Source organism: Electrona antarctica (assembly GCF_951216825.1).
Source record: "Electrona antarctica genome assembly, chromosome: 18".
Classification (NCBI taxonomy): domain Eukaryota; kingdom Metazoa; phylum Chordata; class Actinopteri; order Myctophiformes; family Myctophidae; genus Electrona; species Electrona antarctica.
The window spans coordinates 16,160,282-16,174,302 of NC_136799.1; the positions used below are offsets into that span (position 1 = coordinate 16,160,282).

Below are 14,021 nucleotides of genomic sequence, written 5' to 3' on the forward strand. Positions count from 1 at the left end.
TGCAGGGAATGCAGAACACAGAGCTCTGCTAGTATAAATCTCAGACTTTGTTGGGGCTAAGCTGTTGGCAGGGTTTGATGAGCAGGTCTCTGGGTGTTATCCCGCCCCAGTCCAGTCATGCATAGTGGATGTTCTCAGTGTCGGGGGGTTTAGGGGGGCTCAGACAAGGGCCCACTGATCTTATCCTCTCAGTCTGATTTAATGCTGTGGGATTTCACCATTAAAGATTGGAAGATGGAGGCAGGATTTTGTAGATGGTGTGTGCGCGCGTGTGTGTGTGTGTGTGTGTGTGTGTGTGTGTGTGGTGTGCGTGTGTGCGTGTGTGCGTATGCGTGTGTGTGCGTGCGTGCGTGTGTGCGAGAATTGGTGTGCACCTCTTTGTGTCTACATTTTATTATGAAACTGTGTGACTTCACTTATGCACATGTGTATGAGGAAAACACAATCCTATGACAGCTGTGTATGTGGTAACTCTTCTCCTCCAGTTATGTACATGCGCGCGCGCGCGCGCGCGCGCGCACACACACACACACACACACACACACACACACACACACACACACACACACACACACACACACACACACACACACACACACAGCCACAATGACTGACAGGCGGATTAGCAGAGGTGGTGATGGGGGTGTGAAGAGACGCCCCCCTCTACCATTCACCAGCCTTGACCCGGGGGTGGGGGGGGGGGGGGGAGCGAGGGCCGACCGGCCGGCCTGTAGGCTTCGCTCAGTATGTGGTCAGCGGGGGATTTGCATATGAAGCCTGGACATTGATGAGGGATCAGCGTTTGGCGAGCTGACTGACCGACTCATTCCTTTCTCTGTTATCCTCCTTTCTGTTCCTCTGTTCTCTGGCCTGCATCTCCACCGCGGGAACAGACAGAGGGAAAGGTTGGGGCGGTTTTGTGTAGGAACTGTATAGGAACGGAAGTCCACTCATTTCCCGGACGCCGACTAGGGTTAGGTGGCAAACATTGAGCTTATTGCCAGGATTTGGACCTAGTTACACCTTCCCCTGTTGAAATGTGCGTGCAGCTAAATGAGTAGAACACTAAAACTCCCAGGGTTGTGGGTTCTATTCCCGGCATAGGACCTATGGTTGACAGGCTCGCACTAAAGCCAAGCTTACGTTGTGAGCTTGTAGATTGGCTATGTTTTGGCATGGGGAACCGTCTAACAATGGACTATAACAATGTATACGATTCGATTGTAGAGTTATGGTGAACCTTGAAATCAAAAAAGGTTTAAAAACCACTGGACTATAAATTAGCCATAACATTGCCTTGTCCACCAAATAGTATTTTATACTGTTTGTCAACAACGGAAGGTCTCCTTCCAGACCCAATGCTTGAACCCAGAGTGAGGAAGATGAAGGGACGTTGCACATAGATTAGGTTAGGTTCATAATATGATAATGATATCATTGTATGATGATGTTTATGCCCCTCTCTCTCTCTCTCTCTCTCTCTGTCCAGCTATAACGGAGGTTTCTGCGTGGATGGAGTGAACTGGTTCCGCTGTGAATGTGCTCCAGGTTTCGCTGGACCCGACTGCCGCATCAGTAAGTTCCCTGGGAAACGAGGGTGGGGTGGGGGCATGTGGCGAGGGTCAGGCGGGTGGCGGAGGATGGGGGGTGAAAGGTCATAGCTGGGGGAGTGTAAAATGATTGTTACCGGGCGACAGATTAGGAAGCCCTTTAGGAAGACGGTCTTAACCTATGACCTCCCTTGGGGTCGGAGGTCAATGGCGGGATTTTCGCAGACGGGTCTCGGGGCAGTCTCCCGCGGCATTCTGGGAGAGGATTCTCTCAGAAAGGAGGTCCTTTTCAGACCTGGGGGCGGGTTGTCATAGATGTTCATCTGAAGAGGTTCCAATCCAAAGTTTTTATAGATCCATTCAGGTCCATTCGGGTATTATCGAGAAGCATTTGTATGCTGGAATTCGTGACTAATGATCAAATTGTCGTCACATTTCGGTTTAGGTTAGGTTCCTGAGAAACTTCAGGAAACAAATGCCTTTCAGCATGAAGGAATTCAAGAACTCCAAAACTCTTATTTATATATGCATGTATATAGGTATCTTGTGTGTGAATTAAGTGGTACTTTCAGGGACGTAGCTGACCATTTGGTTGCCCTACTAGGATATTTGTGCTGCCCCCCTCCCGACAAGAGTGCTGCTATTCCTCATGCAGATCGACTATTTTTGCTGTTTGCGAGGACGCACACATGGCCGCTCGTTTAAATTGTTATTTTGAGGGTCGGTTTGGCACTTTTTGGCACATTTTGTTGCCCCCCTCGGCGTGTGCCCTACTCGCAGTGCGTATTGCGCGTATACTGTAGGTAGCGACGGCACTGAGTACTTTGCATCTAGAGGTTTTCACAGTGGTTATTGGCCTGGAGGGAGTCCAAGGTATATATTAATTAGACAACTAGAATGAAAACCATTTGTCTGCTTACCCAGGACTGGAGTGGAGAATCACTTTAGAGGTAGCCATATTTAGCAGAATCCACTTCTGTTCTCAAGGCTGAACAATCTTTCACCCTGTCTCCACGCCATAATGTTTGATTGATTTGGCATTGACCATGTGAAATCAATAACACGCAGACATCAGTGTTTCGAATCATGCGGGATACTTTACTGTAAGTCGCAGGCCCTTTGAACAACCCATCGCAAGATCGACTCGACTCGTCTCATGACTTCAAATTCTTTCAACCTGTTGCCTCGCCTTCGTGACTCGCGATTACGGAGGGAACAGCAGGAAACGATCAGGGATCGTCTTTCAGCTTTCACCTGGACTCACTTGGCCTGCCTGTTTCTCTGCATTGTGATTTTTACTGTGCAATATTCTGTACACCCCATGTGTGTTTAATGTGCAAATGTTTCTGTCCGTCTGTCAGACATTGACGAGTGCCAGTCCTCTCCCTGCGCCCACGGTTCCACCTGCGTGGACGAGATCAACGGCTACCAGTGTGTGTGTCCGCTGGGACGTGCTGGATCTCGCTGCCAAGACTGTGAGTCTAGTACATAGAAACTTAATTGCTGTCTTTTATTGGTTGGACAGAAAGCACAAGGTTCTCATGCGATGTACAGATAACTGCTAATGGCTGCCAATTTCTCTTCCATGTTTTACTTTTGTTGAATTTCTGCGATAAAAGGTTATTATTAAAGCTCAACACATCACTGTGCGTTTACTTTCCGGACAGAATGCGCCAAAGAGACAGTTTAGCACTAAACACATTACTCTCCATACAGTGCATGCATTCATCACAAATGATTGTATAGGTAAAGGTAGCAGAATGCTGCTGAGCTCCGTGACAGACCTTTATTTAGGGAAGTTCTGCTGTCATAACAGCCCTGCAGTACTGCATGGACACAGGACAGATATAGCGAACCATAGAGAGAGAGATACAGCTAAGATTAAAAATACATCAATAAACAAATTAGGAATAAAAGAAAACAAGATACAAAAATACAGAAGACTAAAATGTCTTCTGACATGACCATCTGTACTTGGACTGAGTGAGTGAACATAGTGTATGAACTATTAATAGACATAATTGCAGGCATAAAGTACTGCATCACATACTGTACAAGCTATCACCAGTAATATGGGAATACACCAATCGTCCATGAACGGATACCGGTACATTATATAAATCTGCAAGACTATCGATAGTGGATATGAAGGGAGGCTGATATAATGTATACGGTGGCAGCCACCGACATAAAGGCTTGTGTGTACTGGTCCGAGCAGTTCATGCTAAATAGAGTGTTTTACTATTGAACCACTGACCTTTTGGCTCTCTGTCCAGTCATAGGGATTGGGAAGGCCTGCCGTCACTCGGGTCTCCAGTTCCCACACGGCAGTCGCTGGGAGGAGGAGTGTAACGCCTGTCAGTGTGTCAACGGCCACGTCCACTGCTCCAAGGTCAGCATGAATGCTGCCAATGTTATCAAAGCATTTATTTTCAGCTACCCTACAGTACAGTATATCGTTATTTCTGTCCGGCAGAAATGTTGTATCTCCACATTTCAACTTGTTATGTTTGATTATAAATTAATGTCCTGTTTTGTTGAAAATGTTTGAAAGTGAAAGTGGTTAAGCCAATCTCTGCACTGTGGGTTTTTTTATAAATATTTGGCATTTTTTGGAACACAGGTTCTTTTTTTTTTCATTTCAGGAAAGCTAACGCTTTTAGACAGGTTTCCACCTGACAGCGACGACACACAGACTTTATTGGGAAGGAATATTCATAGGGTACAAAAATGGTAATAGTAATTGTGTATATGTGCATGTGTCTGGTTTCAGGTGAGGTGCGGTCGCAGACCCTGTCTCCTCCAGAAGGCTCTTCCCGCTGCTGCGGACGGCACTCACGCCAACGTGGGCCCGTCGTCCTGTCCTGGAGGTCATGAGTGTGTGGAGCATCAGTTCCTCACCTGCTTCTCGCCACCCTGCCACCAGTGGGGCGTGTGTTCCAGCCCGGACCCCCCGACCCCCCTGCACACCCAGTGTGAGCCAAACAGCGGATACCTGGACAACAGCTGTGCTCGCATTACGCTCATCTTCAAAAGGGACAAAGTACCACAGGTGAGAGAACAAACACAGTAATGAAGTACATTTAATTACTAAGTACGTTTTTTTCCCCAGTATCTGTAGTTTACTTGAGTATTTGTATTTTTGGGTACTTTCACTACATTTCAAAGACAAATATTGTACTACTACAGTTTTAGGAAGGGAAAAACGACATTATGAATTAACCACTTAAAGGGGAAAACCACCCATTTTCAACATTTTACTATGTCATTAATATACCTTAGAGCTGTTGTGTGGAAATAATAATAAAAAATTCCCCCCATTCTGTGTTTCCTAGAACTGTAATTATGAAAAGAATCATTAACATGGTGAAACACATCTTGATGACATCATCAAGATGTGTTTCACCATGTTAATGGTTTTTTTCAGACCTCTAGTTCTAGGAAACACAGAATGGGGGAACTTTTTTATTATTTCCACACAACAGCTCTAAGGTATATTAATGGCATAGTAAAATGTTGAAAATGAGTGGAATGCCCCTTTAAGCCTTATTTTAAATATATTGAAAATAGCAGATCTACAAGCTAGCGTGTGGCGATGTGACACATTGTGAGTATTTAGATCTGCCATTTTCTATACTGCTCAGTCCAGCCACCGTCTTCCTCTCCGCTGGAGGTCTTCAGACATTGAGTCATTATTTGTTTGCAGGATGTCAGTTATCCGTTGTTGTCTTACTTACATATTGTCTGTGCGGATGTTGTCTTGCTGTTTGCTATGATGACCTCATAATTACACTCTTTTGGGAAGAAAAGAAAATGTGTGTGGATTTAAAAGGAATCCCCGTATGGATGAATTAAGTTTATGAATTGAATTGAGCGCTGAAGCCTCAATATTCCTCTGCAAACACCACAGAAACCCATAAAGCTACCCTGACAAGACTGAGACATGTTCTCTGGTGCAGCCTACTGGGATCTGGTTCTGTTATGGTCTTACATGGACTTAAAACCTTCCTGGTCCTCGCCAGTAATGCAAATGCTAATCTCTTGCTGTGTGTGTGTGTGTGTGTGTGTGTGTGTGTGTGTGTGTGTGTGTGTGTGTGTGTGTGTGTGTGTGTGTGTGTGTGTGTGTGTGTGTGTGTGTGTGTGTGTGTGTGTGTGTGTGTGTGTGTGTGTGTGTGTGTGTGTGTGTGTGTGTGTGTGTGTGTGTGTGTGTGTGTGTGTGTGTGTGTGTGTGTGTGTGTGTGTGTGTGTGTGTGTGTGTGTGTTGTGTGCTGATCAAAGGGTACCACAGTGGAGAACATCTGCTGGGAGTTGAGGTACCTGCCGGACTCTCAGAGTCTAGCTAAAGACAGAGCGCTGGTCATCCTGTGTGACCTGTCCTACTCCAACAGTGATGCCGTTGAGGTCGCCATGGTGAGGACACACGCACGCACGCACACACACACACACACACACACACACACACACACACACACACACACACACACACACACACACGAGACACAAACAATGTGGCGCAAATGACGCATATACTGTACAATAGCCATGGATGGAAATAACCACACACACACACACACACACACACACACACACTATAACCTGAGGTATAGATACACAGATGGATTCTTGCTCTGACACGTGCACGCACACACACACACACACACACACACACACACACACACACACACACACCTATAGATTTAGCACTTCTGCCATCTGTCAGTGATCCCAACATCCCCTCCTCACCTCCCCCTGCACCCTCTTTGTCTTTCTATCGCTCTCTCTTTCTCTCGCTCCTTTTCTCACTTTCTCACTCCCTCTCACCCTTAGGACCTCGCCCCATTTTTGTCCTTCCATCTGTTTAATATTTAGTTTATATGTCTGGAACACCTTGCTGCTCTGTGTTTTCTCTGCCTCTCTCTCCTCTGTCCCTTCCTCCTTCTTTCTCATCCTCCTTCTCTCTTTCCCTCTCTGCCACTTTCATTAACTTCTACCTGCCTCACTCTTCCTTTGTGTCATTCTCCCTCCTCGCTTCCTTTATCTCTCTCTCTCTCTCTCCCTCTCTCGCTTCCCTCTTCTTCTCCCTCCCATGTGTCTTTCATTCTCTCTTTGCCTTTCCCTCTCTCTTGCTTGTTCTTATTCCCTCTCTCATCTTTCTTGTCACAGATTTATTCCGCTCTTTCTCTCTTTCTCTCTCTCTCTCTCTCTCTCTCTCTCTCTCGGCCACCCAGACTCCTGTGTGAGAGGCAGAGACACAGGGGAAATCAGTCTCCACAGGGCACTAAGCTCTTAATGGAGGGGATTAGATCGTTGTTCGTGTGATGTATGGAGTCATGTTTTGGGGACGTATACAGGAAAAGGAGTGGTGCAGGCCTGACATCCACCCAAACAGTCAGTCTCAGAACAAGGCTTTCAGAATTAAAAAAACAAAAACAAAAGAACTCACTCCCACTCCCTCTCCGATGCAGAATCACATTGGGCCAAGAAGGCAGCGCTCATTGCTAAGTGCGGGGGGAGTCTTCATAAGCTCACCGATGCTTGTGCAGCCGTAGCGTGTGTCGGGCTTGTAGGTGCCAAGTCATGTCTCCCTGCTTATCCCAAGGCTCTCTGTGATTCTGCAAGGGCCCAGCATGCCCAGCATGCCCTTGCTGAACTGACTGGTGGTTAGGTCCGTTGTCAGCGCCCCAAACCTGGGAAAAACAAGTACTTCAATATGTCTCAAATATGTGAGAAACAATGAGCGAGAGGCGCTTGGTTTTGCCTTCATTTGCATGTGGTGCTCTCCACAGTTGAGGCCTTTCCAAGTGTGTGGGAAAGCAAATCAAGGGCTTCTTAAGTACTGTAATTCAAATATTTGGAGCCAGCGTGTAAACGTGCACTGTTTTTTTGGCGCATTCTGTGAGGGCTGTCATGTCAAATTAAATATGGCGAGTCAATTTCTGTCCATGTTACCTCTAAAGTCCCGGTTGTCACAGTTTACTTCATAGAGCAGCAAAGTACATAAACATAGCTCAACACAAGCAAGAACTAGCATTACAGATTTTAAGATATCACTGTAAAAGGAACAATGACTCTTGTGTTCTTACTGCGTTGTGATGCTGAAGCTTCTTGACGTACTGTACAAGTGGGACTACAGTAGTTAGGTGGCAGCATCAGATGTAAAGAATGAACGTAAAGGATGAAGTAGCTTTGTAAAAACAGTCCAATTAATAATGGATGAAAATATAAAATGTCTGTCTTGGGAAAATGCGTTTTAGGATGTTGACTTTCATTATGGACATACCGGTATCCATATGAATTTGTGCACCTTGTGTAAAGTACCAAAGTGTACTAGGAAGGGATTCTACATTTTGTGTCATTTCTGTGAGAAAGGAATGCTAGCTAACAGGCTAGCCATTCCCAGGGCGTGTGAACGAGCTCACGGTTTCCTCGGGAGAAGAAGAGGTGGAGCGCTGCTCCCTGGCCGCAGGGGGCCACAGCTGGCCTGCTCACTTCATTGTGGCTCCTAATTGAAGTGCACAGCATAGAACTAATCTCTCCCCGTGCGCTCCTCTCCCTGCACCCTCGCTCCCTCTGATCGACTTATTAAGCAATTAACTCCACCTTCTGTGGGCTCAGCGGGGGGCCGGGACCTGCCAGATGTTAACTTCAGACAGGAGTCTTTTCTTCTTCTCTTGTGGATTTAAGGGTTTCTTTCTCTGTATTTCTCTTCCCCCTGCACCATCCTATCCATTTGTATTATTTTTTATCATGCTACTCCCCTTCCCCCCAATTTCTCTTGTTGGGTGTTGCTGTCTGTTATTCTTGTGTTCTCTCTCTCTCTCTCTCTCTCTCTCTCGCCTTCGCTCTCCCTCTTTCTTTCCCTCTCTTATATCACATCTCACTCCCTCATTCCTCTGCTATTATCTCTCGTGTATTATTGTCTGTTTTAATTATTGAAGATATTGCTCATATCCAGAGTCGCACACAATTCAAGGAGCTTTATTGGCATGAGAAAACATACTGTTACATTGCCAAAGCAAGTGTCAAAATACAATAAAACAGTTGAAAATGGGGAAAGTATATACCGGTACACACACACAACATATAGTTGAGTACTTTCTAGTCAACCAACACCACAAGCAGCAAATAAAATGTGTATGTGTTCCAGATGGGCTAGGATTATAGGGAGTTTTCTATGTATAATAGTTGTATTCTTGAACACCCTCCCCTTCCTGCCTCTCTTTCAGTCTTTTGAACAGGACGGGCGGGCGAAGGACGGCGACCGTGGACAGATCCAGGAGGCAGCCAGTGCCATCATTGGAGCGCTGTCCAAGCGCCACAACAGTACTATCATGCTAGCTGTGGTGGAGGTCAAAGTGGAGACACAGGTCCAATCCCCGCCTGTTGGTGAGTCTGACCGTACAAATCTCCCAACTCAGGAAGTTACGAGTTGTATTTGAAACTGGTAACAATGTAAGCAAAATGTCTATGGTTTTGTTCTTTATTTTTGTCCTTTAATTTTTTTATGTGGTCATACATATTTTTTTTTTATCCTGTTGTCCTAACATCAAAATTCTGTGAAAATGCCGATCTTGTATATTATCTATTCTCGGCAAAGATATTTGGTTTGACTGGGGAAAAAAAGTGTGTTTAAGACACACATGAGTAAATTAATTAGCCAATCAAAACATCTTATATACTGTTTGACCTTTTCACCCATAATATTCTATTCAGCCAGTAGATTTTGATATAAATAAAGCACCCACCTTATAAGTATCGCAGACAGAGGTCAGGTTTTCAAATGAATAAAAGCCTCATTTCCCATTTGTCCCTCCTCCAGACTACTTGGTTCCAGTGCTGTGTGTCGTATTCAGCGTGCTGTGGATCTTCTGCATCGTGGTGTGTGTGTGGTGGACCCGGAAGAGGAAGAAAGAACGCGAGAGAGCAGCACGCGCGGCCGGCGCCTTCCCCGAGGACGGCACCACCGTCAACAACCAGCTGGAGCCCCTGAGGAACCGCACACTCGCCAAGGACAATCGAGACCGCCACCTCCACTACGAGTGCAAAAAGCTGATGATGGGCCCTGCGGACAGGACGTGTGATGGGCCGGATGGAGAGGAGGATGAGGCGGAGGGAGGAGGGGAGCGGAAGGAGCTGGAAGAAGATGAGGAGGAGCAGGAGCAGAGGGGAGGAGGAGGAGGAGGAGGAGGAGGAGGAGGAGGAGGAGGACTCGGGGTGGTGGAGAAGTGTGCTTCCCAAAAGTGTTCCAAAGCAGGAGGGGGGAAGGACAGGGGGCTGATGGGGAGAGGAGGAGGGGTGGTGTGCACGACACGCACCGGGCCGGTCAAAGCCCCGCATCGGACAGCGTACAGCCCCAAAGACAACCGCTGTAAAAACCTCAACGCCACTAAGCTCACTGAGGACATCAAAGACCATTATGTATGAACGACAACGGGCTCATGATCGCATAAAGACAAACTGTGATGTCTCCGTCAAGTTTAAAACCTATTAAAACAAAAAAACACCAAAAGTGAAGACTTCAGATGCTTTAAAAAGTTCTATTAATATTATTATTATTATTATTATTATTATTATTATTATTATGATTTTTTTTTTTCATTCATGTTTTTATTTAAAAAATTTAATCTTTGTGTGCAAACATGGAGGCTTCTTTGTTTTATTTTTACGCAAAGCGATGCCGGTAAAAACAGACATCACAAGCGACTACTACTGCTACCGCACCATGCTGGATTTCAGTTCACAACGTCACACTGTCGGAAAATCAAGAAGAAAGAGAACTTTCCTTTATACAATTTTGTTATTCTCTTCATTTTTGCTGTTTACACATTGATGCTGCGTTCAGCGGAATATATTTTTGATCTTCTGCGTATCATGGGAACCTGCGTCTATCACGTTGACTTGGTTAAGCACTGCCCATGGGATCCTAACAGAAACTTCATTGGCTGGCAGCTGTTATAACGTTGTTCCTTCTGTTTGGTGTGTTCACTTCCTGTCTGCCTTAGCCCAAACTTGCGGGCCATTTCTACACTGTCTCGAAACCATGTACATTTATAAGTCAATATGTTGGAGAAAAAAAGAAAGTAAAAAGAAAAGAAAAAAAAGTTTTATCATGTCTGTCCTTTGGAAAAGCTGGCATAAAGAAACCACTGTATATGATACCTGGCATAGGCATTTTTGTTGTTTACATTCATTTGCATTTCCCCCCCCCCCCCCATGTTGTGTATAAATGCTTCTGAGCAAGTTTTTTTTTTCACTTTTGTGTTTCACTACAGTACTTCCTTGTGGGTCTACATGATAATTTCAGTATTTGCTTCAGTAGAAAGTGCCTTCAGCCCATTTGTTTTTTTCTTTCCCCCCGTTTATTAACCTTGATTTCATATCATTATAAAGGGAAAGATGTCCTTGCAAGCAACTCTCTTCATACCGCCGTAATGGTATTTCTTCTTTGCAATTAGACTGTACATATGTAAATATGAAAATGAATGTGTATATTTGAATTTAGTAACTTAAGTGATGCTTTGTACCATAGTTATTCTAAAGAATAAGATTGTTTTGTGGTTGTTGTTGTTTTTTTTCCTAAATGATGTCATTCCGTTTCTAAAGTGTCGACTGGCACTGAAACAGGTTTTATACAGATTTACAGATGATAATCCAGGGTCCCGCTTAAAATATTAAGTTATACTTTATTGATCCATGGGGATATTCGTCCTCTGCATTTGACCCATTTGAACTGTTAGGAGTAGTTGGCAGCCATTGAGCAGCACCCGGGGACCATCTCCAGCTCTAATGCAAGCCAGTGCCTTAGAGCAGTGTTTCCCAAACAATGGGTCTGGGACCCAACCATGTCCAACCACTGCCCAGTGTGCCCTCCCACCCCAAAAAATCGAACAAACAATTTCAGAATGAAAAAATGTAAGAAATATTGAAAATATCAGATCTACAAGCTCACAACGAACGCGTTTTCAGCTTGTAAATTGTCTATTTTCACTATTAAATAAATACTATAATGTTTGGGAAACACTACCTTAGAAGACATGGCAGGAGTGTGTGCTTAACATGCATGTCTTTGGCATAAGAACATAAAGAGAGCAAAAGAGCAGATCTTTTTTGTTTGTTTGTTTTGCTTTCAAACTTTTTGTTGTGGTTAAGGTCATTAGTATGTGCAAAACTGTTGGCTATGTCATTTCCAGTCAGAGCTTTCCAACTTTGGTGTTTAACACGATGATTCCCCAACCATCGGGTTGTCTATGTTGGACCTGAATGAGTTCATGGAGAGTGCTTGAACTTTGCTCCCGGATCTATTCAGTATCCTTCCACAGTAAAATTCTCAGTGTTAATTTCATGCATTTGTGACTCAGAGAGTGTACACATTTTAAATTACATTTGCACATTCTCAGAGTTAAATTAACACTCTCAATTTGACTGTGTAGCTTTCTGGTGTCATATAGGATCCATATGCGTCCACTTTCTTGTGCCATTTTGCATCCGCCTTAGCAATCAGTTCAGTTTAATTTGAGACTCCAAATGGCACAAATAAAAGCAGCCCTTTTACTATTGTACAGAATCAGACAATTGCCAGTCCAGAACTGATGCATCTTGTTGTTATTGGTTGTGGAGCAGGCGTGTACTTGCAGGGTACAGCTAACTCACTGCTAGCACTGTTACCACCAATCTCACATCACACAATTACAGTTTCTGAACAGTCTTGATGGCAGAGCCAAATAGCTAAAAGTCAGTATGGCTGATGCTATCATGGCAGTTAAACAAATTACAAAACACGACTTAAGATTAGAGCCTGCATCCATAGACTTGCAAGTTGCAATGAGTACGCATCCTGCTAGCTAATAGCTATTTTTTCCCACTTAGCCCTGCCTCTCAGTGAGTATATCTACTGGTCTAATGAAGGGAACAAGTTGTTTTGTTATTGCTGTTGACAGTTGTGCTTGTTGTCCAGTGTTTGTACTGAGTATGTTTCTGCACTAAGAACACAGGAAGAGGAACCCCACTGACTGCTACCTCTAAAACGGTAGTAAAATAAACGACTTAAGTCCTCGTACAGAATAATATTATTTGTCAATGAGTTATGTTTTAAATCTTTTTTTGATGATAATGCAAATTGTTAGTAATAAAAAACACTCCCCATGTTATACCAGTAAATATTAGCCCCAGAGAATGGGCTGGCTGTGCAGAACGCTGTAATTATTTTGTACAAAAAATTGGCAAAAGTCTGGTTTTGTTAGTGGATTTTTTTTGTTTGTTCTTAGAACAATCTTACTATTTATTAAAGTATTTTATACCAAATGCCTTTTTGTTTTGTCTTTATTCTTTGTTGTGATAGATAGGCTATTTGAGAATCAATTAAGGCTCAGTTGGCTGTTGCATTGTTCAATTTGTAGGCCTACATTTGAGAGTAAAATTATTTTCCCTCTGTGTTGGAGAGTATTAGGGTGGGTGATATTGTTTGGTTAAAGGTTTTTTTTAAAGGAGAAGCAAATTATTCTGATAGTGGACCTATAGTGAAAGTCCTATTTATTAGCATACATTTGAGAGAGTTCCAGTTCCAGTTTTGTATGCTCATTTCTTTGTTTAATCACTTCCAATTTCACTTGTTCTCTATCCTGATTGGATACAAATCGGTATCCTGACCTGTAAATGCATTTTCTGTTTAATAAACCAGTAAGACACCTGAGGGCACGCATCCGCCTGGGTGACAGTAGACTGCTGGGCGAGCGCTGGTGCTTTGGCATGGGGGGTAATTTTCGGGCCTGTTGAGAACTCTAGTTATCGCCGGCTGCCGGGCGTGGCTACACTAATAACTTTGGGCCAGGCCCGTCTAGAGTTTAAAATGGACAGGTATCAGTCAAAAGGGAGACATTGAAGAGGAAGGATGGATGGGGAAGGATCAACATATGGAATGTCATTACAGGTCAGCTCCATATATGGAGATCTAAGGGTTTGAGGTCAGATGTAGAGTTGCTGGCCAATATTGATGACATCAGGGATCTCCATATATGTGTTTAATATTGATGATCTCCATCCCTGATGATGTCACGTGATGTCACATACTCCACCCTCTCCCAACCCTTAACGCCATAGATATATATGCTTAACGCACCCCTCACCAACCATAATCCGGTCGTTTTAACGCACCCCTCACCAACCTGCTGTACATTTTGTGTGTGCAAAATGTAAGTTATCACTATATTGACATAAAACGTTTTGGTGAGGTGAAGAGGTCACGTGAGTGACCTTGACCTTTGAACACAAACATCTAAGTTCAGTCCTAGCTCTGGTCCTGCACCAGAGCTGAGCTGAGCATCCTTGAGTCCAAGTGGACATTATACAGTGTCAAATTGTTAGAAGAAAATACCCTCAAGGCATGAGGCATCCCTGAGATATCACCTTCATGATAGCGGGCCATGGTATGTATAGGCCAGGGGGGCAGTGAGGCTGGATTTGTGTGAAGCCAAT

The 14,021-nt window shown here is 44.2% G+C and overlaps 1 protein-coding gene across 1 annotated transcript in view; it reads left to right on the top strand.

Moving 5' to 3' along the window:
* Window positions 1–12,853, top strand: part of LOC306941716 (protein jagged-2-like) — a 66,154-nt gene extending 53,301 nt beyond the window's left edge. Inside the window, 7 exon segments of the mRNA XM_079527339.1 lie at window positions 1,490–1,575; window positions 2,912–3,025; window positions 3,827–3,942; window positions 4,324–4,602; window positions 5,829–5,960; window positions 8,777–8,936; window positions 9,370–12,853. Coding sequence (XP_079383465.1) covers window positions 1,490–1,575; window positions 2,912–3,025; window positions 3,827–3,942; window positions 4,324–4,602; window positions 5,829–5,960; window positions 8,777–8,936; window positions 9,370–9,974 — 1,492 coding nt within the window. The 3' untranslated portion in view covers window positions 9,975–12,853.
* Window positions 12,854–14,021: the final 1,168 nt, after the last annotated feature.